The 20,847-nt window shown below is 59.9% G+C and overlaps 1 protein-coding gene across 2 annotated transcripts in view; it reads left to right on the top strand.

Moving 5' to 3' along the window:
- OSBPL5 (oxysterol binding protein like 5) overlaps nt 1–20,847 on the top strand; it is a 74,097-nt gene that overhangs the window by 15,017 nt on the left and 38,233 nt on the right. For both annotated transcript variants that reach the window (XM_054439515.2, XM_054439516.2), the window contains exons 2-3: nt 16,918–17,074; nt 19,494–19,576. In XM_054439515.2, the coding sequence (XP_054295490.2) occupies nt 16,939–17,074; nt 19,494–19,576 (219 nt within the window). In that variant the 5' untranslated portion in view covers nt 16,918–16,938. The remainder of the gene's footprint in view (nt 1–16,917; nt 17,075–19,493; nt 19,577–20,847) is intronic.

Genomic DNA, 20,847 nt, shown 5'->3' with positions numbered 1-20,847 from the left:
CAAAAAACATTTTTTTTAAAAAGCTGTCTTTAAAAAGGGAGGGGGAGAAAAGCACCGTCTGCTCCCCCTGGGGACTTGGGACCCTGGCTCCCGAGGGCGACTTGCCTTTTTGTACTGGCTCAGCCTCAGGCACGCGGTCCTTAGCCTGGAGCCTCCTGCCTGGGGCAGAAGGGCAACAGTGCCTTCTTGGGAGGCGGCGGCCATGCCGACAGGGGAAACAGCCGCTGATTGGCTTCAGCATCCTGATTTGCTGTGTGTGTGTATGTGTGTGTCTGTGTGTGTGCATGCATAGCTATCTGTCTGCTTATGCATGTGTGTGCATGCATAGCTATCTGTCTGCTTATGCATGTGTGTGCATGCGTGCATCTGTGCACGTGTGTGTGTGTGTGTGTGTGCGCCTGGGAAGGGGGTGGTGAGCAGTCAGGATGAAAGACGAATGCAAGGTCACCATCACAATCGTGCGTGTCAGCACCTGGCACACAGGGAACACTCAGCAGCAGCCACAGCTGGCCCTTGTGCCCCGGGCTACGTGGTGCCTGCCAGGGCAGTGACCACCCGTTGACTGGTCAGTGACGGGGGGGAGTCGTTTGATGATCAAAGAGGAAGAAGGGACAGGGCGCAGGGGCCTCGGGGAGCACCGCTGTGTGCTGGAAACCACCCATCCTGATAGGACCTGCCTCCCAGGATGACTGTGAGGACCAAATCAGATCAAAGGAGCCTGGGCAAGGCTGCAGCGGGCACCTGCTGCTGCTACCTGACGCATAAACTGTCCCCACGGCCTGCGCGGGCAGCACCCCTGCCACAGGCACACATGAGCAGGGGAAGCTCATGGAGCGGCAAGCACTCTGGTGATGTTGATGGGGACAGGGAGCATGCTGGCAAGAGGGTCAGCCACGGTCACAGCACCCGCTGCCTCTCTCACCAGAGCCAAGTACACTGCAAGATCGTGCCCCTTTCCCGGCCACCAGATAGGGTAGGGGTGCTAGGAGGTCTCCCAAAGGGCGACTGCCCCCCCAGCCCACGCCTGTGGGAACAGAAGACAGCTCTGGGGGGCCTGACTCGGGCCTCTGCTGCATTCCGGCCTTGGGGGCTTCCAGTGTGGTGGTGTGGATGCTCGGGGGGCCTGTTTCAAATCTGATAACGCCCTGGACAGTGGGAGAGTCATTCTCATAAGGCTGGAAGCCTCTGGAAAGGGCTATTGCTAAGATGCAGGGCTGGAGTGGCCAGGAGGTGGCTTTGGCAGCTGATATATAAAGGTGGCTCTGCGGTGGGCCCAGTGGGGAGGTCAGGGCTGGGGCAGGTTCTGAGCCTCTGGGGGTCCATCCTCTCTGGAGGCTGCAGCCCACGGAGGAGACCTGGCCGGCCCCTGCCAACCCACAGCAGAGGCTACTCAGCTCCTCTGCTAATTCTCCAGCTCATCCTGAGTCTTAATCCCCTTATCTTAATAACCTCTTTTATCTTGTGCCGATTACTTGATTTTTCACCTGTTTGAGCCTCTTATCTAGCAGGTTGTCACCTTTGCCTTCTTAAAAACCCTCAGCCTCCCTCTGGGGGATGCAATGCTGCTATCACGCCAATTTCCTCTCCTGCTTTGAGGCTTTTCCAAAATTCTCCTCTTAAAACTCCATCTGGGTAGCGGATTTCCCTTCAGTTTGTGCCTTCAAGAGAAATCTGTGGCCTCTCCTATTTGGCTTCATATGTAGAAAATGTCAAAGATGTACGAAAGTGCAGAGGACGGTGCCCCCGCCCCACCGTCATGGAAGCCGGTTCCAGACAGCGCCCCGTCTCCTCCACCTGGACAGCCGCTGGAAAGAGACTCCGCACTCACCTCCGTTCCTCTCTCTTCTTTGACCTCTGTTCTTCCATCTTGTTACCTGCCTTCAGGGCTGCCAGCAGGAAGGTGTGGGGGCCAAAGTACGTGTCATGGGAGGGGCACTTCCTCTCCACCCTCCCTGACTCCCCGGCCCTTTGCCTCCCCAGGTCAGGGGTGGGGGCCCACATGTCAGCGTTGGATAGTAGAAGGAGTGGGGAAGGTTCTGGAAGGTCCCACCCCGATGCCCCTCATGACATTGGGGAGTATGTGGTGGGGTCCAGCCCACCTTCCCAAAAGACACCTAAGAAAATCAGCAGGTGCGGTTTCCGACCTGCTCCCCGGGGGGAGTCCCGGCTGTACTGTATACACATCGTGGTCAGACTCCCCCAGGAGGCATTCATTGGCACCTACTCCATGCTCGGGCACTGGGAGTGCAGGGAGAGCTGTCTGCACCATGGAATGGGAGCCTCTGCAGCGAGTGTGCCAAGTGCTGGGTGCCGGGGGAGTGGGGAGGATGAAGAACGGGAGAGTGACCAGGCAGGAGCCCAGCTAGTGGCCCCAGAGGTCCTGGGAACCGAGGGCAGCTCAGTGAGGCCAGGCCCATGGTAGTGTCACAAGAACAGGCTCCTGGTGGTGCAGACCCAGACGAGACGGAAGGGCCCGGGTCGTGCACATCAACTCCCACTCGCCGAGGCTGGTCCTGTTCCTCCCCAGCGCCTTGCGTGTCCCTGTGCCCTGTCTAGGGCCGCCCCCGGCCTTCCCTGCTCCAACGCACCCGCGTGTCCCTGGACACGCTCACTCCCATAAATGCCGCTGCCAGCCGTCCGCCTCTCTTCCAGCGGATATTGATTACAGGGTGTTTTAGTCCTAAGGGTAAATTTCTGGAAGTCCACCCCTGGCTTAAAGGACACATGAGCACTTGGTGCCATGATTCGAGTTCACAAACGGCCCTCTGGAGAGGTCAGCGCAGCCCTGCCTGCGTTGCTCCGTCCCAGCTGGGCCTGCACGGGGCTGTGTGCCCATAGCAGGGCTGACTGGGCTGACCCACAGCCTGGGGCACGAGGGAGAGGCTGGAAGCAGGCCTTGTCACCGTGGGCTGGCCTCGGCTGTGGCTGTCCCGGCCCAGGCAGCTTGAGGTCAAGCCAGGTTGGCCGGCAGAGGCAGGAGCTGTGTCCAGGCCTGTGGCAAGCCCTGTGGGACACAGAGTGTCAGACATGTTCAGTCCTTGAGCTGGCGCCTGCTCCCCCCCACCAGGGTGTCTGCCAGCGTCCTCCTGGGTGGGCCCGGCCCAGCCCTAGCCCCTGACTCTGGAGCAGGGTCCCAAGTCCAGCACTCAGGCCTCACAGAGGCCTTGCAGCCCTCCCACCCACCCAGCCTGCTTGAGACGGATGAGTCACACGGCTGTGGTTCTGCCTTGGGGAAAAGTGAAGCCCAGGACGTGAGGGTGACTGGGAAGGATCCCAGGACAGAGCTGGGGCCTCGGTCCACCCAGAGCTAACAAGGTGCGGGCTGTGCATTTAGCTCAGGAGGGTTGTGACAGCTGCCAAGACCCCTGTTCCCTCAGCTGAGCCACCTCTAAAATCCCAGCCACTCATGAAGACCAGAGCTGGGTGTGCTGGGAAGGGGCATGAGAGGTGAATCATAAATAGAAACGCCAGCTCCAGCCACAGCGAAGGGGCTCTGGCTGCCAGGGACCCTACAGTCTGTGCTGCCCTGTGCCAGGCCGTTTCAGAACAGGCTGTACAAAGGCCAACTCAGTCATCTCCCAAACCCCAGAGGGGCCCCAGGATTGTCCCCCTCCCCAGAGAGACTGCAGCCTGGAACTGGCCTCTCCCCAGGCACTCAGGCACAGCTGTGTGCCCAGCGGCTTAGCAGCTCTGCAGAAGGCAAGCGATGGAGTGCCCAAAACCAGGTGCGATGGAAACCGGGTGCCAGAAAGACACCGGGTGCCTCGTCCCAGCCATGCCGTGACAGGGTCCAACAGCCATGCCCACAGGCAGGGGGCTTCTGGCCACCACTTCCCACCCAGCCTCTCCTCAGGCCAGAATCTCCACCTGCATTCTCTCTGTCCCCCACTCTCAGAGGTCCCCCCAAATCCTGTAGAGGAATCCACAAATGAGACCCCTTTCCTACCTTCCCGTGAGTTCCCCTCCTCGTCTGCCCTCACCTCCCCCGGAATGAGCTCTGGCTCCTCAAAGAGTCCCACACGCCCGGGGGGTTTCCCGCAGGAAAGAACAGTCTTCCCCAGAGGTGGGTGTGCCAGGGGGCGCGGCTCATAAGGGCAGTGTGTCCGTCTCGCTGGTCTGCCCGCCCTGGTCTGAGAGCGCCGACGGGGCCGCGGGACCCTGGCTTATTTTTCTCTTTGTACCCCTAGCATCTGGTGAGATGGAAGGGCCTGGAATAGAAACGACACTCAGCTTCCATGGGCTCCTGGGGCCAAGGCCACTGGGTCTGACTTGCTCCCGGCAGGGTGGAGGGGCCCCCAGGTGAACCCTCCCATCCGCAGATGGAACGGCAGCTGAGGGTGGTGTTCAAAGCACGTTTGCCGATTGTGACCCCGGGAGCATGTACCAGTGTCCCTGTAACCCTCAGCCCACCCAGAGTCATCTAGGAGTGTCGCGGAGTTGTGACTTTCCTCCAGGTAACAAAGCTAAGTGAACACAGGATGGGCTACCAGGTGCCCATTGCCAACCACTGAGGTCGACAGGCCGGGGTTCTGGTCCGGTCTTGGTCAGCCAGGCCCCACTTCCCACCAGGGCTTCCCTCTTCTCATCTGTAAATTGCACAGGGGCTGTAGATGCCACTTTGGCCCTGCTGGTCTGGGGTCTGAGGGTGTGAGTCCGTGAATGTCCTCCAGGAAGCAGCCCCCAGTGCGGACCCCTGCTCTTGTGTGTGGGTCTCAGCCGGCGCTGGGACTGCAGCCGGGTCTGACGTTTCCCAGCCCTCAAGAGGCCAAACCCCCACCCCAAGAACATCATGGCCAGGACAGCAGGCAAGTGAGTGCCAACTCGCTGGGCAGGGGTGGCTTCCAGAAGGTTCAGTGGAGGCTGTGGGGCAGTGGGAGACAGTGCTGGCCCGGGAGGAGGGGATGTGACCAAGGGAATGGGGCTCATGAAGCGGCCTGGCCTGTGGAACTGGTTGCAGGGGCTGCCAGTGTGACAGACTTGCGGGCCCTGCTGAGGTGGCACAGCTGGTGGTGGAGGGAGGGGCAGAGCCCAAGGCTTCATCTGGAGGCTGGAGCCCTGGGAGAGGTTCATCCAGGGGCTGACGGTGGCTCTGCCACAGGCGATGGGAGGCAGTGGGGCGAGTTGATGGGCTTCGCCTAATCCAGGTGGGCACGGGGCCAGCACAGGTGCACGCAGAGAGCGTGAGGGCCAGGCAGAGCGGGGAGGGATGGGCTCCTGTGGCTGAGGGGAGCACGGTGCCCCTTCCGTGGGGAGTTGCAAAGAGCCAGGCTGCCCCCCAAAGGCCTCCACTGGGCTAGATGCTACAGAAGCTGCCTGTAATGGGGTGAACAGTGTCCCCCAAAAATGTGTCCAGGTCCTAACCCCAGGTACTTGTGGATGTGGCCTTGCTTGGAATCCAGGTCTCTGCAGATGTTACCGAAGATCTTTGTATGAGACCATCCTGGAGGATCCAGGTGCCAGGAGGGTGGGCCTCGCAGGTCCTGCGGAATGAGCTGCAGCCTGGCCCCAGGCCTGACCTCCCGCCAGGGTGGCTGCCTGAGCGTGGGGATGCCTTGGGGGACTGGGGGTTGGCTCCAGCAGACCCCGGACTTGCAGGATTTGTAAAGGGGACGTGTTTTTCCCATTATAAAAATGATCCCCAAGAGGCAGCATAACATGGGGTGTCCCCAAAATCAGACCACCCGCGTGTGTGGCTGCTCGGCCAGTCACAGGTGGTGGAATTTGGGGCCGGCGTCTGCTGTCTCCGTGTCGGTGGAACGGGGTCAGGCCAGGCCCAGCCCGCACTCCCCTGCAGAGGTCAGCTGGTCCAGGCCACGGAGCCTGGCGGGTTCGCTGCTGGCTGTGATCATGATCAATGCATTGATGGGAATGTGAAGAGTTGTGGAAATTCCACTTTGTTTTTTAAAGAAACAGCATCGGTCACCCATAGTCCACCGCCGCCAGCTTTTCTGCACACTCCAGCTCCCCGTCACGGGGCTTTACCATGTCGAGGGCACCTCACACTGCTCCTTGGCACCATGGCACCCCACTTTCCTGGGGCTCTCATTGTCAGCGGTTTTATTGTATCCCCCAGGGTGTGAGCTGCAGAGGAGGGGGCACTTTCTGTCCCCACCTGCCTGTCACTTCCACCCGCGTTGGGTTTTTTGTGTATTTCTGTCCTGATGCAGCCTGCTTGAACCACCTCACAAACAATAAACCCCTGTTTGGTCTCAGGGCTGTGGGACCCCCTGAGGATGGGAGGAGCCGTCGAGGCTTGCTGGGCTCAGTGGGTGTTGGAGCAGCCGGCCCCCGCGAGGCCTGACTCAGTGTGACTTGAGGCCATGAACCGTTGGTCCTGCTACCCAAACCCAATGTCCACCCCAGAGCTCCCATCACGCAGGATGATCCCAAGAGCTGCCGATTCCACAGCATCTGCTATGCACTGCAGCCCGGGTACCTTCCTCGAGCTCTGCTCAGCTCTGACCACAGCCAGGAGCTAGGAGGACCCCCCGGGGCTGCAGTAAAGCAAACCAAGGGCCCAGGGCTCCAGGATCATCTGGTCACCCTCCAGTCATAGTGGACTCCAAAGCCCGTACTCTTTCCCCAAAGAGCCCCAGGAAACCGGGACAGAACCGGGCCGGGCCCTGGCAAGCACCAGTCTGTGTTCCATGTCTGGACCTGCCTGTCCTGGACACTGTGTGGGCGTGGAAGCGGACAAGATGTGGCCTTTGGTATCTGGTTTCTTTCGCTTGGCGCATCTCTGCGGCTCATCCGTGTCGTCGCATGTGTGAGTGCTGTGCTTCCTGCCTCGTGAAGGCCGAATGTTCTTCTGTCCGTCGCACAGATGTGACCCATGTTTATCCGTTCACCCGTGTGGACGTCTGGCTGTGTCCGCTTTCTGATGGCCCTGAGCCGTGCTGCTGGGAGCGTGCGTGCACGGACCACCTGGGGGTGTGCTTGTTTCTCTTGGGTGTGTTGCGTCCGTGCATTTTCGCCCACAGTGCAGCCCCCCTCATTATGAGGATGAGCAGGCTGGGGCCAGATGAGGAGACACAGCCATGTGCTCAGCTTCTCAGCCGCGTGTCCCTAGGCGGCCACAGCCCAGCTGCTTCTCCCTTGGTCCCCCCACCTGGGTAGGCCGCGGCCTGCAGGGCAGTTCACTGGGGGTGGCACACCGAGCCCAGGAGCCTCACCAGGAGGGCCAGGCAAGGGGGCACTGGCACCACCCAGAAGAGGCCCCAGGTATGCCTGAGGGCATTCAGGACAGAGGCCAGCCCCACAGCACGGTGGGCGAGCGTCTTTTCTGGAAGTGGGTGTCCAGGCTCCCCTGGGGGCCCAGGTTCATGTCCTATTTCTAGTGTGAAGGCTGAGGCTCAGCATGGCGGGTTTGAGATTGTGTCCACAATCCCAGCAGGCCCCTGCCTCCAGCTGCGCTGCCTCTAAGTGACGGCCCCCACCCCATTGCCCCCTCCCCGGCTGACCCCTGCTGCCACCTGGCTGCAGCTAGCATCTGAAAATCAGAGTCTTCTTTCGGTTGGGACAGGTGGGCTGGGTCTGGCTGGAACGTGGTGGGGCCAGGCCTGCCTCAAGGACCACGCCCAGCCAGCCCCCATGCCAGGGCTTCTTAGGGCTGGTGGAGTGATTGGCTACAGAGGTGTGGGGTCGGGGTACCAAGGCCAGCTGACCCGGTAGCTGCTCTGAGCCTTCAGTGGGTCTGGTGTCGATCAGGAGGACAGGTGGACAGGGCCGGGGACGGGCTGGCCTGGCCGGGCCCACAGGCACAGGACTTGGCTGAGGCAGCCCGGAGAACATGCAGGCATGGCTCGACACTGCGTCCTCAGTGGTGCAGGCCACTTCCGGTGCCCCTCTTGGAGTTCAACCACTCCACGGCTGCCTCTGAGAAATGTCTCCCCCTCCCCTCCACAGCTATCTCCAAAGTGCAAAGGGGATTTGGGGCTTGAGCTGCGCTCCTTTGAGGGCGTCCCAGGCACAGCCTGGCCCGCGAGACCTTAGATGGGCCGTTTCCCCTCTTGGGGTCCCGGTTTCTGCATCGTATGTGTGTGTGTGTGTGTGTGTGTGTGATGGGGGTCTCACTTTGTCACCCAGGCTGAGTGCAGTGGCGTGACCATGGCTCATAGCAGCCTCGACCTCCCAGGCTCAAGCAATCCTCCCACCTCAGTCTCCCGAGTAGCTGGGACCACAGGCATGTGCCACCACAACCGGCTAATTGTTTTTATTTTTATAGAGACAGGGTCTCACTATGTTACCCAGGCTGATCTCCATCTCCTAGGCTCAAGCGATCCACCCGCCTCAGCCTCCCAAAGTGTTGGGATTACAGCTTTGAGCCACCACACCCAGCCCACTGCATCTTTAAAATGTGATGATGACCCCTGCTCCCCACACCTTACGAGCGTTCTGAGAATCATGTCAGATGGGATAGAACATCCAGGAGGACCTGGGGGCTTTAAGGTCCATCAGTGCAGCAGATGTCTTGGGAAAGCCCATGTCCCAAGCCCCCCAGGGCCCAGCTGCCACAGCTGAAGTGCATGCCACAGCTCTCTGAAGAGGCTGCTGCTCCTGCAGGGGTGGTCAGGCTGCCCACATTAGCACTAGGCATTCGGTCCACCCAGACACAGCAGCCTGGTCCCTTGTCCTGCTGTCTGCTCTCAGGGAGCGCATCTGTTGCTGTGGTGGTCTCCCTGGGGTGACTCAGGAGGCCTGCATGGTTTCCTCATGGTCACTTGCACTGGGACCTTAGCAAGTTTCTGGAATGCAAACCTATGGTGTTGACATGATGGCTGCTGTCCTTTAACTGATGGCTGCTGTCCTTTAACAGATGGCTGCTGTCCTTCCTTGGACCCACTGACCTCTCCATCCCATGTGCGAAGAGCCAAGCATGTGGGCTTATACTCCTTTATCCTTGTGATTTCAGAGCATTTCCCCCCCCCACCCCCCCCGCAGTCTTGAATGAGAATCTATCTGGTTTAGGCAGAAGTATCTGTGCTGGATGTTACTGCTGAAGGCTGGCTGCAGAGTTCCTGCTTTTCTGGCGCCTGCCAATTGATGGAGCACCCCAGTGGCCAGAGCCTCCTGTCTGCCCCCATGCAGCACGGCCCAGCCCTGTCACTCTGGGCTGTGGGTGAGGAAGCCACATAGGCGTGGAGGGGGCTGGGTCTGGGCTCACACTCACCTCTGCAGGCGCCTTCCCCAGGGCCTCCTGTGGGCCTGGGACATCATCTCCCTGGCTCAGAGCAAGTCCTGATTTACAAACAGGCCCTGAGAGATGAAGGTGGCCAGCTGAGGCCACACAACCAATGGAGGCATGGCTGGGCCCTTTCCCCCAGCTCTGCGGTCCCCAGGCCTCTGCAGGAGGACAGAGGAGGAATTGGGCACAGGGAGGATGCAGAGTGAGTCCGGGACTCAGCTGGATTCCTTCTCAGAGCTTCAGCCTTTCCCAGAGCGGAGGCAGTGTCTGCCCCTGGCCGAGGTTCAGCTAAGTGTGGCCCCAGCTGACGGCTCTATGCGGCCTGAGGAGGCGCCAGTGACCTTTCTTTACAAGAATCCCTTTATCCCAGCCTGAAGGCGAGCGTCTGGGAAGCAGGGGGTAAGGAGCACTTTGGAGGCCTGATAACTGCTGGGAAGGCAGCTGGGGGAGGAAGGGGGGCCATGTGCACTGGCTCTGGCCCCATGCTGCCAAACAGCTGGCCTTGGCATGGGGTCAGAGAGCATGGCCCCTCCCCAGGTGTCCAGAGGCAAGCATCCTCGGGGACACAGGGCTGGCCAGACAGAGGCAGAACCTGACCTGTCCCTCCCCATCTGCTCTGGGCTGGCACCACATGGGACCTCTTGTCTCCCAGTGGTGGAAGGGGTCTTTCATGCCACACATGAGAAATGGAAGGAAGAGCCTGCTCCAGCCTACGCAGTGGGGGTTGGGGAGGGGTGGTCAGCCCAGAGTCAGAGCTCACTCCCTTCCTGTGCCCTCGCCTTTGTCCCCTCCGCAACTCCTAGGTGGCCCAGGAAACTCGGCAGGGCAGGAGGAAGTGGGAGCCATGAGGAGGGGACCAGGAGGTGCCTGTGGTTAACAGGAAGGGGGGTCAAGCAGTGGCTCTGGGTGTGGGTGGGACCCTGCCGCAGGCAGGGTGGCCCCCAGGCGCTGCCACCACGGGGCGGTGTCTTAGCTGTGGTCTCAGGAGTGCAGCAGCTGCACGACACCATCACGGCCACCTGCAGTCCCCGAGAGCCCCACATGTCCATCTGGCCTGGGCACAGGCAGGGGTGGGAGTCTGGGGCCAGCCTGGAGGAGGGTGCTGGGGTCTCAGGAGAGGACCTGGAAGGGGCACCCATCCCTGCCTGCCAGGGCATCCACCTCCTTGCCCAGAGGAGGGCCTCAGGAGTGGCCTCTGCCTGGCTGCCACGGTTCTGGCTCTCTGTCCCACTTACTCTCTGGCCCTCCAGAACGTTCCCCGGCCCTTAGCAGCTCCAGCGTCTCTCAAGCCTCCTTCCAGCCGTGAGCGAATTCATTCTAGAGATGCAGAGTTGGCCCCTGTGTGTGCCCCGCCCCACTGGGTCCAGAGGTGCTTGAGTAGTCAAGGAAGTCAGCTGGGCCAGTGTCCCTTAGCGGAAGCACAGCCCTGCCCAGCCCAGCACAGCTCAGTTCAGGGGAACCCACCCGGGCCAAAGCGAAGCACCGCCAGGGTGCACTTCAGGTCCAAAGAGACGGACGGGGGCGGTCAGCTGCTCCTGAGGACTGACAGCAGGGGAAAGGTTCCTGGACAAAGGGGCTGAGTCTCCAAGGAAGAAGGAGGAGCCCCCTGCAGAGGGCCAGGCAGAAGCAAAAGCCCAGCTCGGGGGCTGGGGTGCAGAGAAAGGGGGGGCCTTCCATGGGCCGAGCTTCTCCCGCGTGCCCTCTCCAGCCTAGTGGGACCACAAGTGGGATTGTCAGCTCTCCCACGCTGGTGGTTGGCCCTGCCCACGGGCCTGCACCCGGCACCCACACTTGCCCCTCCCCCACCCTCAGCCTCAGCCCCTCTCTGGGTCACAGGATCACCCCCACCCTACCCCCAAGTCCCAGCAGACCTCTGAGGAGACCCACTCACGCAGCTGAAGCCCAGCCCCTGTGGGCTCCCCGGCCCATCCCGCCACATGGCAGAGGAGGCTCCGCTCAGAGCCCATTCTTTCGGTGGACAGCGGGTCTCCACCCCAACCCAAGTCCAAAGTGTTCCCTTTTGGTGCCCCCCTCCCTCCTTTCCAAAAAGCCCAAAGAGGCACAAAGTCATGACTGAGAAGAGCGGCTGGGCAGGGCACCCACCTGGGATGGGCTAGGGACCAGCAGGAGGAGGGGCTGGGGGGCCAGCCCTGCTCACCTTGAGCCTTCACAGGCCGGGGAGTGGGCCTGGCTCACTCTGGACTAGGAAGAGTGGCCCCCACCCTGGTCACTAGGTCTGCCCAACAGCTGAACAAAACCTGGCGCTCCCCCAGGCAAGGGGCACTTGGCGAATTGGTTCCTGGGGGCACAGGCGACCCCCAGCGATGGAAGTCGTGGCTGCTGGGTGGCCAGCAGACAGCTACAGTGGCAAACACACGGCCCCTGGAGGAGAGCAGGAGGCCCTTCCTGTCCTGTGTGGTGACAGCAGGAGGCCCACAAGGCGACCCAGCACCTGATGCGACGTTGGAAGAGGACATTTCCTTAGGCCCCCCAGGAATGGAAGCTGCAGAAGAGGGTTATGGCTGATTTGGACTTGGGGTCAGGTGGTGGCTTCCGGGCCCACCTGTCACCTGCCTGTTTCTGAGCTCTAGGCCTGCACCCTTCCCTCCTCCGAGGCTTGGCCAGAGCTAGGCGCTGGGGACCACATACATCTAGTGACCCCCACACCCACCAAGCCCCGCCTTCTTCCCCAGCCACCCCCTCTTCCCTGGCCTCCTGGCCTGGCCTCCAGAGTGAGCCTCCTTAGGGGACCTTGGGGTCTTGGGGCTGGGGCCCCACCAGGCAGAAACGTGACCTTTCAGACTGGAATTGCCCACACTTCCTCTTTGGCCCCAGGGACAGTCTCACCGTGGGAGGGGCACTCTGGGGCTCCTTCCTCCCAGGCCCCACAGCGTCCCCTCCTGCACTTGTACTTCAGGACTGTGGGGGCAGGGTGAGACCACAGCTGGAGATGGACACAGCACCATGCACAGTGGCGGAAAAGGGTTTGGCAACTGCAGGCTGAGGCCCAGCTGTGTACAGATGAGCAGAGAGTCACTGGGGGCTCTGGGGATGAAGGTGCTGCTGGTGTCAGGGACAGGCCAGCCTCCCGGGGCATGGAGGCCACTGAGAGCGACTGCCACATCAACCTTGGGTGGCCTCAGGCAGGCAGAATCCTGAGGGCTGGGCCTAGAGGGTCCACCTGGAGTCCTTGGTGGCTGAAGCCTGGCCTGGGGCTTCCCCGCAGGCAGTGCAGGCCAGTGGCGATAACAGGCCTTTTGTGTTTCCCAGTTTGAGTGGGATCCCAGGTCGCTGCTGCCTCAGCCAGCGTGTCTGTTTCCTTGTCCACCCATCCTTCTTTCCTTCTCTCCCTCCCCTCATGGGGTGTTCCCATCAGGGGCTGTGCTCCCTGGGGCTCCCAGCCTTCAGCTTTCACTACAGTGGATGAAAGTCCTGCCAGCGCCAAGAGGTCCTCATTCCTCAGCAGCTCACACCCTGCAGATGCCAACTCTCCGTTATTCCTTAGGCAATGCCTGGCGTGGCAGATGGCTGGGGGATGGGAACCTCACTAGGGTTCCAGTGGAAATCAACCCGAAACTAACTCTGCTTACCTCTCTGAGGACCCTGCCCTGACCTGGAGACCTCAGGAACAGTGGAGAGGCAGGCAGGCACCCCAGGCACCTCCACTGGGGAGTGTCTGCTGCACAACCACCCAGGGTCTCCACCCCAGAGCCGTGCGACACATGACAGGCAGCCTGTGTGAATCCAAACACATGGGAAGCACCTGCCGCATGTCCCTGCCTTGGCTGCTAGGACAGAGCCACGATCAGACCCCGCCAGCCCTCACCTGCGCTGAGTCTGGTGGGACAAGAGAGTGTGCGAAGAACAAAGAAGTGCAATGTGGAGCCCTCCAAGGACTCCCAGTGCTACATGGAGAGTCCGAATCGACTCCCAGAGTGGCCAAGCCTCCAGCAAGTGACATTGAAGCTGAGAGTGGAATTTGAGAAGGACCGGGCCAGGTGGAGATGGTGGGCGGGCGCATTCAGCAGGAATGGGAGCATAAAGGGGCCAGTGTGGCTGGAGCAGAGTGGGCGACAGAGTAGGCTGGGGAATGGGGTGGCGGGGAGGGCTTGGGGAACAGGGATGAGATGAGACTGGATTTGTTCTAAATGCCATATGGAGCCACTGGGGAGATGTGGCCTTTAAAATGAACAAAACACCTCCCTACCAGGTGACCATATGGGAGCACTCAGCAGGCACCTCTCAGCTGTAGGGCATCAGGAAGTCCAAGGCATGGGGGGCTCCAGAAGGGCTCCACAGACCAGGATGCCTTGTGATGAGAGCTGCTGCCCACCCTGTCTGAGCGGGTCAGAGGTGGTCTGCAGGGCCCGGGGCACTGGACACTGGTCTGGGGTTGTTGGCACACAGAGTGATAGTCCCTGGTACACACCTGTATTGCATTTGGATTGGTGAGTGTCTGTTCTGTATCAGTGTTTCAGACATTATTTGAATACCACCTCAGATGTGTCTGAGTGTGAGGTGAATGGGAAGGAAGGTGGAATCAGGCTGGTCAACTGACTGGCTGGAAAGCTTCATGGAGGGATAGAGGGGTGGCAGGTGGGTGGATGGATGGATGGATGGATGGACAGGAGGATGGATGGATGCCTGAAAGGGAAGGAGGGTGGGTGGATGGGTGGATGGATGGATGGATGGATGGATGGATGGATGGATGGATGGATGGATGGATAGATGGATGGATAGGAGGATGGATAGATGGTTTGGTGGGTGAGTGGGTGGGTGGATGGATGGATGGATGGATGGATGGACAGGAGGATGGATGGATGGTTTGGTGGGTGGATGGATGGATGAGTGGGTGGATGGATGGATAGATGGGAGGACAGTAGATGGATGGATGGATGAATGGATGGATAGATGAATGGGTGGATGGATGGATGGATGGACGGATGGATGGATGAATGAATGGGTGGATGGATGGATGGATGGATAGATGAATGGGTGGATGGATGGACAGATAGGAGGATGGTAGATGGATGGATGGATGGATAGATGGACAGGAGGATGGATGGATGGTTTGGTGGGTGGATGGATGGATGAGTGGGTAGATGGATGGATGGATGAATGAATGGGTGGGTGGATGGATGGATGGATGGGAAGATGGTGGATGGATGGATGGATGCCTGGGAGGATGGATGGATGGATGGGAGGATGGATGGATGAGTGGGTGGATGGATGGATAGATGAATGGGTGGGTGGATGGATGGATGAGTGGGTGGATGGATGGATAGATGGGAGGACAGTAGATGGATGGATGGATGAATGGATGGATAGATGAATGGGTGGATGGATGGATGGATGGACGGATGGATGGATGAATGAATGGGTGGGTGGATGGATGGATGGATGAATGAATGGGTGGGTGGATGGACGGATGGATGAATGGGTGGATGGATGGATAGATAGGAGGATGGTAGATGAATGGATGGATGGATGGATTGATGGTAGATGGGATGACGGTAGATGGATGGATGGATGGATGGATGAATGGGTGGGCGGGTGGATGGATGGATGGATGGATGCCTGGAAGGGAGATGTATGTATGTATAGATGGAGGGATACAAGGGAGCGGGAGAGTGTGGTGTATAGATGAGTGGATGGTGGCACTCACAGACTAAGAAGTCCCACTGGATGTCATTGGTGCTAGGAGAAGGCATGTGGGGTATCTGAGCAGAAAGGTACCAAGATCCCTATGCCCTCTGCATCTTGGCCCAGGTGGAACTGGAGCAGACAGCCAAACAAGGCAGCTGAGGCTAGGTTGTGAGCCCCTCTCCCTGCCCCAGGAGGTTCCGAGTGAGGGAGACCTACCTGGGCATCACTGTCACCACACTGCCTGGGACATCCCGGGGCTCTCTGTGGGTCCTGAGAGCAGGCTCGCTCTCAGAGGGAGCTCTCATTGGCTGCTTGGTGCCCAGCCCAGCCTGGGTGCTCGGAAAATCTCAGCTGGCTGAGTGTGTAAGCCCGGCCTCCGCTCAGCTGCTGGTTCCCAGCCTGAGCTGCACCTGGGCAAGTAGGACATGTTTGTTGTGATTGACAAGTAGGGACAGGACTTCGCACCTGCCCGCTTCCCTGTGGCAGGTTGGCTGAGCCGAGCTGAGACACTGAGTGGGCAGACGCTCAGCGGCTGGGTTTTCGAATCAGTTCCACCTGGCTCAAGGACAGGCATTGCTGATTGTTAGCTCTGTGACCTGGGCCAAAACGCCAGCTTCTCTGAAGCCAGTTTCCCTGTGTGTAAGATGGCCAAAGTCATGAGCCGGGCCAGGGGCCGGGTGAGGGAGGGGCTGGCCCAGCCTGGCTGCAGCCTTGGAGCCCCTCCCCACTCTGACTTCAGGACTGGGGGCACAGAGGGGGCTCTGGGGTGGTGGACAGAAGCCCCCAGGACCACAGACACCCTGGGCCACCCAGCCCACTCCTGAAGCCACAGCAGGAAAGGCTCTGTGTGTCTGAGGCGCCCCCAGCAAAGCCCAGGGCCATGGGAGAACTCGAGGCCTTTGTCCCAGGCTTGGCAGGATGCCACTGGCCTGCCCAGAGGCAGCAGGAAGCAGCCCCAGAAAACTGGGAAAGGAGGAAAATTGACCAGTAGTTTTTAAGGAGTTCGCCCTTGGGAAGTGGACACAGGATTAGAAGCTGGAGGGGATGCTCTGCCAACCCCTGTCAGGTCACGATTACAGGGCGAGGCCTTCCATTCCCTGAACCATGGTTTTCTCGTCTGTAAAATGGGCTGAGACCTCGGTGGATCTGGCGCCGTCAACTTCAAGTGCCTGCAAAGGCATGACTGCAATCAATTATCCTCTGCTTGGCCCAGCACTACTAGGGGTAGGGCTGGTGGGGAGCAGGACAGAGGGGACCGCCTGTTGTCCTCTCTCCTTCCAGGGGAGGAAACAAGAAACCCGCTTCTGAACCCACAGGGGAAAGGCAGGTCTGCCAGTGGGCGGGGCTGGGAGAGCGAGGCAGGTGGGTGTCAGGGCCTGGCTGTGGGTCCTCCCTCTTTTGTGAAGCAGGAAGGAAGCTCCCACCGGGAATGCAACGTCTTGGGCTGGGCGTGGACGCAGGTGTGCCTGGCCGTGAGCGCCCAGAGCTCCCTCTCTTGCTGGGGTGCATGTGGGTGCAACTGAAACCGTTGGGGCACCCAAGCTTCAGGCGGGCTTAACCAGAGGCGCTCCTGGGACCCTTAGGTGGATGGCAGGCCAGGCTCCTGGACTGCCCAACACCAGGCCAGCCACTCCCTGGTGCTCAGGGACCACCTGGTCTCAACCCCGTGCGTCTTCTCCATAGAAGCTCTAGACCCCTCCCCACCACAGAGTGCCGTCACATGGTCGGGAGGGAAAACCTGTGTCTCAAAGTGGGTCTGCTTGGCTGCGGCCAGGGTCTCACAGAACCTGGGGTAGGGGTTCTGAGAAGGACATCTTCCGAGGGTGGTGACGAGCCTCTCTGACCAGGACTCCGTCCAGCCCTCCTGCTAGGCGTGGAAAAGGCTGGCACCAGCCAAAGCCATTCGCCTGACCTGGGCTGTCCTGGCCGACCACCCACCACCAGGCTCCCAGGGCCCAGGCCCTCTTCACCCTGCCTCAGAAGTCCCCTGAGAGAGAGACTTCTCAGCCAGGGGCACCCCCACCACGTGGCTCTGAAGCCCCTTCCGGGGCGGTGACCTCCTGCTGCCCCTCCTTCCTTCCTTCCAGAAGCCCCCGAGCGCCCACAGCATGAAGGAGGAGGCCTTCCTCCGACGCCGCTTCTCCCTGTGTCCGCCTTCTTCCACCCCTCAGAAAGTCGACCCCCGGAAGCTCACCCGGAACCTGCTCCTCGGCGGAGACAATGAGCTCTACCCACTCAGCCCAGGTAAGTGCCGGCCGTGGGCAGGGCAAACTGGCCCTCAACTTGGGCCCGGTGGGGTGACCCCGGGCGGCCCGACCCCTCCGTGCCCCTTGAGGTCCACAGCCTCCAATGCCGGGGACTGTGCGGGTTTCATGATCAAACTGTTTGTAGCTCGGTAGAGCGCCGGGTAATACGGCTTCTTGGCTTGACCTGTGGAGCCAGGTGAAGCCCATCTGGTTGAGGAGGGGGCTCCCACAGCCCAGGCTTTGGGAGTTATGTAGTGCAGTCGTCCCAAAACAGGCTCCAGGGACAGGTGGCCTGAGCCCCAGTCCTGGCAGGGTAACCCCAGGCCAGCTACTTGACCTCTCTAGGCCTTAGTTGGCTGATCTGTAAAATGGGACAATATTAGTACCTACTCCCAGCTACACGTGGGTCCTGGGCTCTGGGAGGGAACAGTTGGAACTAGGCCTGCCTTCGTGCAATTGTGGATAAAGCACCCAGCACACAGACTCAGAACCTCTGCCCGCCAATGCTGCCACGCTCCAGGCACCTCACTATTCACAACCCCTGCCCCAGCCAAGGCTGAGCTGTGACTGCTGTCCCCCAGAAAACCCAGCCGTTCCTCCCCTGTTCCCCTGAGAGTAGAAGGTAGCGGCAGGCACCTGCCTGGGGGGCCTCTCCCCAGCTCTGCCCCCCTCCTTTCATGGGCTGCTTTGGGGCTGAGGAAGTGGGAGCCCCAGCCCTGCCTGGCTATGGTCATCTGTCCTTCTCTGGGGGAAGTGGGAGAGCATTGGGCGGACCCACCACCCAGGCTCGAGGGGCATGTGGATGGTCACAGCCAAAGTCCCATCCAATAGATGGAAAAAGAGAGTCCCAGTGTAGAGGTGGCCTTGCTGAAGGTGCTATGGCAGGCAGGGGCACTCGACACCCGGCAAGGTAAATCCCACACCTTTTATTCTCTGCTGTCACGTTCACCCTGGCCGGAGGCTTAGAAGCACTTGCAGAGTCAGGGGTGGGGAGGGGAAGGCCCGGGTCCCAGCTGCTGGTCAGTTTCAGAGGGACTCGGACCACCAAGCAACTGGCCCAGGCGGTGCAGAACATGGGCTGGGAAGGGCCTTTTCTGAGGAATGGAGGTGGCAGGTCCCAGGCCAGGGGAGTGGGGTGGGTGTGGACAGGCTGCGAGGAGAAGGACCAGTGTTGACCTCCCCCTGCCCAGGGCACCTGCACCCTATCCCTTTGAGTGGTCCGAGGGCCCCAGCCTTTGAGTCCTCCCAGCCAGGAGACAGCATCCACATGGGAAGTAGTTTGCTGGAGGCCACAGGCCAAGCCCCTAGAACCATATGAGAAAGCACCAGAGAAAAGAGCGCTCCTGCTGGCCTCCCACCAGCACTCTGGGTCAGGGGTGTAGCACTCTGCAGATGGGGAAGCAGAGGCTCCTGGGTGGGGGAGCAGCCACCGCCAGCCAGGGGCAGTGATGTTCTGTGACTGTGAGTGGCCACAGTCCAGGACCTTTGGACAGAACCACTTCCTCAGGTCACCGTCCTGGCTTTTCCGTTCATCCCCGTCCAGTCCCTGCCCAGGGCTGTCAGGGAAGGACGGCTGTAGACCCCAGGCCTTCCAGCTGGTCTGTGGCATCTGTCCACGCACCCAGCCTGTTGCTGGCCTGTCGCCTGAGGCCTTGGCAGGATGGGGCTCACTCCAGCCCCCAGCCCCTCCGAGTCTCAGTGCCAGGGACCGGGGCAGTCAACCCTCGCCCACCAGCCACAGGAAGCAGCGGAAGCGGCCCTGCTGGGCAGGCCTCAGGCCTCCCCTGCAGCCATCCCCTCCTTCCTCCTGCCCAGAAATCATACCTTGGGAAACTGGCACCAAAGCAGACAGAGCCGGGAAGGGGAGGCCATTTCCCCCAGGAGCAAACGCAGACACCTCAGGTCTCCCTCCTTCGCCTCTCCCTCCTTACCCAGCCTGCCAGGGTGGGATGGCGGACAGGACTGACCACCTCCCGGCACGAGCCCAGCACGCAGGGGCCGGCAGCATCCAGCCAGAGGGATGCACAGTCCAGGGGCCCCAAACCTGCCGTGTGTCTTTGAGACTGGATGTCACATTCTTTGTCTGAAAACTGGGGACTCTGGCCTTCACAGACCCCAAATTGCACACCACAGCAGGCCCAGGATGCCAGTTCCTACCAGCTCCTGTCCCAGCTTCCTCCCTGTAGGTCCTGGAGGCCCTGCCAGTTCTCTTGGCACACTCCTCCCACAGTGACGCTCGCTGGCGTTTATTACACCTCTCAGGCAGTGTCCTGTTCCTGCCACCACCTCCGGCTGACTTCCTGCCCCTCCCAGGCCATCCGCACCCACCCCTCGCCTGCCCCACACCAGGCAGCCGGCCTGAGAAGCCCGGCCCCGCCCACCACGCCTGGGTCCTCACTCCTACCGCTCTCTTGCAGGGAAGGACATGGAGCCCAACGGCCCGTCACTGCCCAGGGATGAAGGGCCCCCGACCCCAAGCTCTGCCACGAAGGTGCCACCGGTAAGAGCCTGGGTGTAGGAGGATCCATGAGCCAGAGCCTGGCTCTGGGGACAGCAGGAAACGGCTGGGGAAAAGGACAGCAGGGCGTCCAGCTGAGCCTGCCGTTCCAGCCTGTTCCAGGAAAACAGCTCCCAATCCTAGACTGTGCTGCTCCGGGAGGGCTGCTGGTGGATATTTGGGCTGTTTTCACCATATAGCTGTCATCAAAAATGCTTCTGTGAACATGTGTGCACGTGTATTTGACTATCAGTTTTCAGTTCTGTCGGGTATAAACCTAGAGTAATTGGAATTACTAGGTCACATGGTAATTCCAGGATGACAATAGAACCCTCAAAATTCTCTGTTTAACTTTGGAGGAACTGCCAAACTCCTTTCCCAGTGGCTGCACCATCTTACATGGCCACTCGCAGTGCACAAGGGCTCCAGTTCCTCACATCCTCACCAACGCTTGCTATTTTCTGATTTGTCGTTTTCTTTTTTCTTTTTTTTTGAAACGGAGTCTCCCTCTGTCACCCAGGCTGGAGTGCAGTGGCACGATCTCGGCTCACTGCAAGCTCCGCCTCCCGAGTTCACGCCATTCTCCTGCCTCAGCCTCCAGAGTAGCTGGGACTACAGGCGCCCGCCACCACGCCCGGCCAATTTTTTGTATTATTAGTAGAGACGGGTTTCACCATGTTAGCCAGGATGGTCTCGATCTCCCGACTTCATGATCCACCCGCCTCGGCCTCCCAAAGTGCTGGGATTACAGGCATGATTTGTTCTTTTTTGCATTATTTTTATAGCTATCCTAGTGGGTATGAAGTAGCATCTCACTGTGGCTTCAGTTTGCATCTCTAATGACTGATAACATTGAACATCTTCATGCTCTTGTTGGCCATTTGTATGTCCTGTTTGGAGAAATGTCTATTCCAGTTATTTGTCCATTTTTGGAATGGGTTGTTTGCCTTTTTGTTGCTGAGCTGCAAGAGTTCTGTATGCATTTTGGATATTAGGTCCTTATCCGATACATGATTTGTGACTACTTCCTCCCGTTCCGTAGGTGGTCCTAAATTATATTTTTAAGGAATTTTCATAGGTTGCAAAGTTCTGGTCAGCCTGAAGTTCACAGTTCTGAGCAGCATTTCTCATCTCTCAGGTGCCTCCTTGTGGCACTGTGCGCTGATGCACAGTAGCACTGAGGAGTGAGCAGAGGACCTGGCGTGCCTGGATGGGGTACCCACCTGGCCTGCAGGAGGGAGGAGTGGGCAGGCACTGTCTGCAGTGCTGGGGCT

The sequence above is a fragment of the Pongo pygmaeus genome, chromosome 9, assembly GCF_028885625.2.
Source record: "Pongo pygmaeus isolate AG05252 chromosome 9, NHGRI_mPonPyg2-v2.0_pri, whole genome shotgun sequence".
Taxonomy (NCBI): Eukaryota; Metazoa; Chordata; class Mammalia; order Primates; family Hominidae; genus Pongo; species Pongo pygmaeus.
Note: the sequence above shows the minus strand (reverse complement) of the source record. Positions and strands in the feature narration are given on the sequence as shown.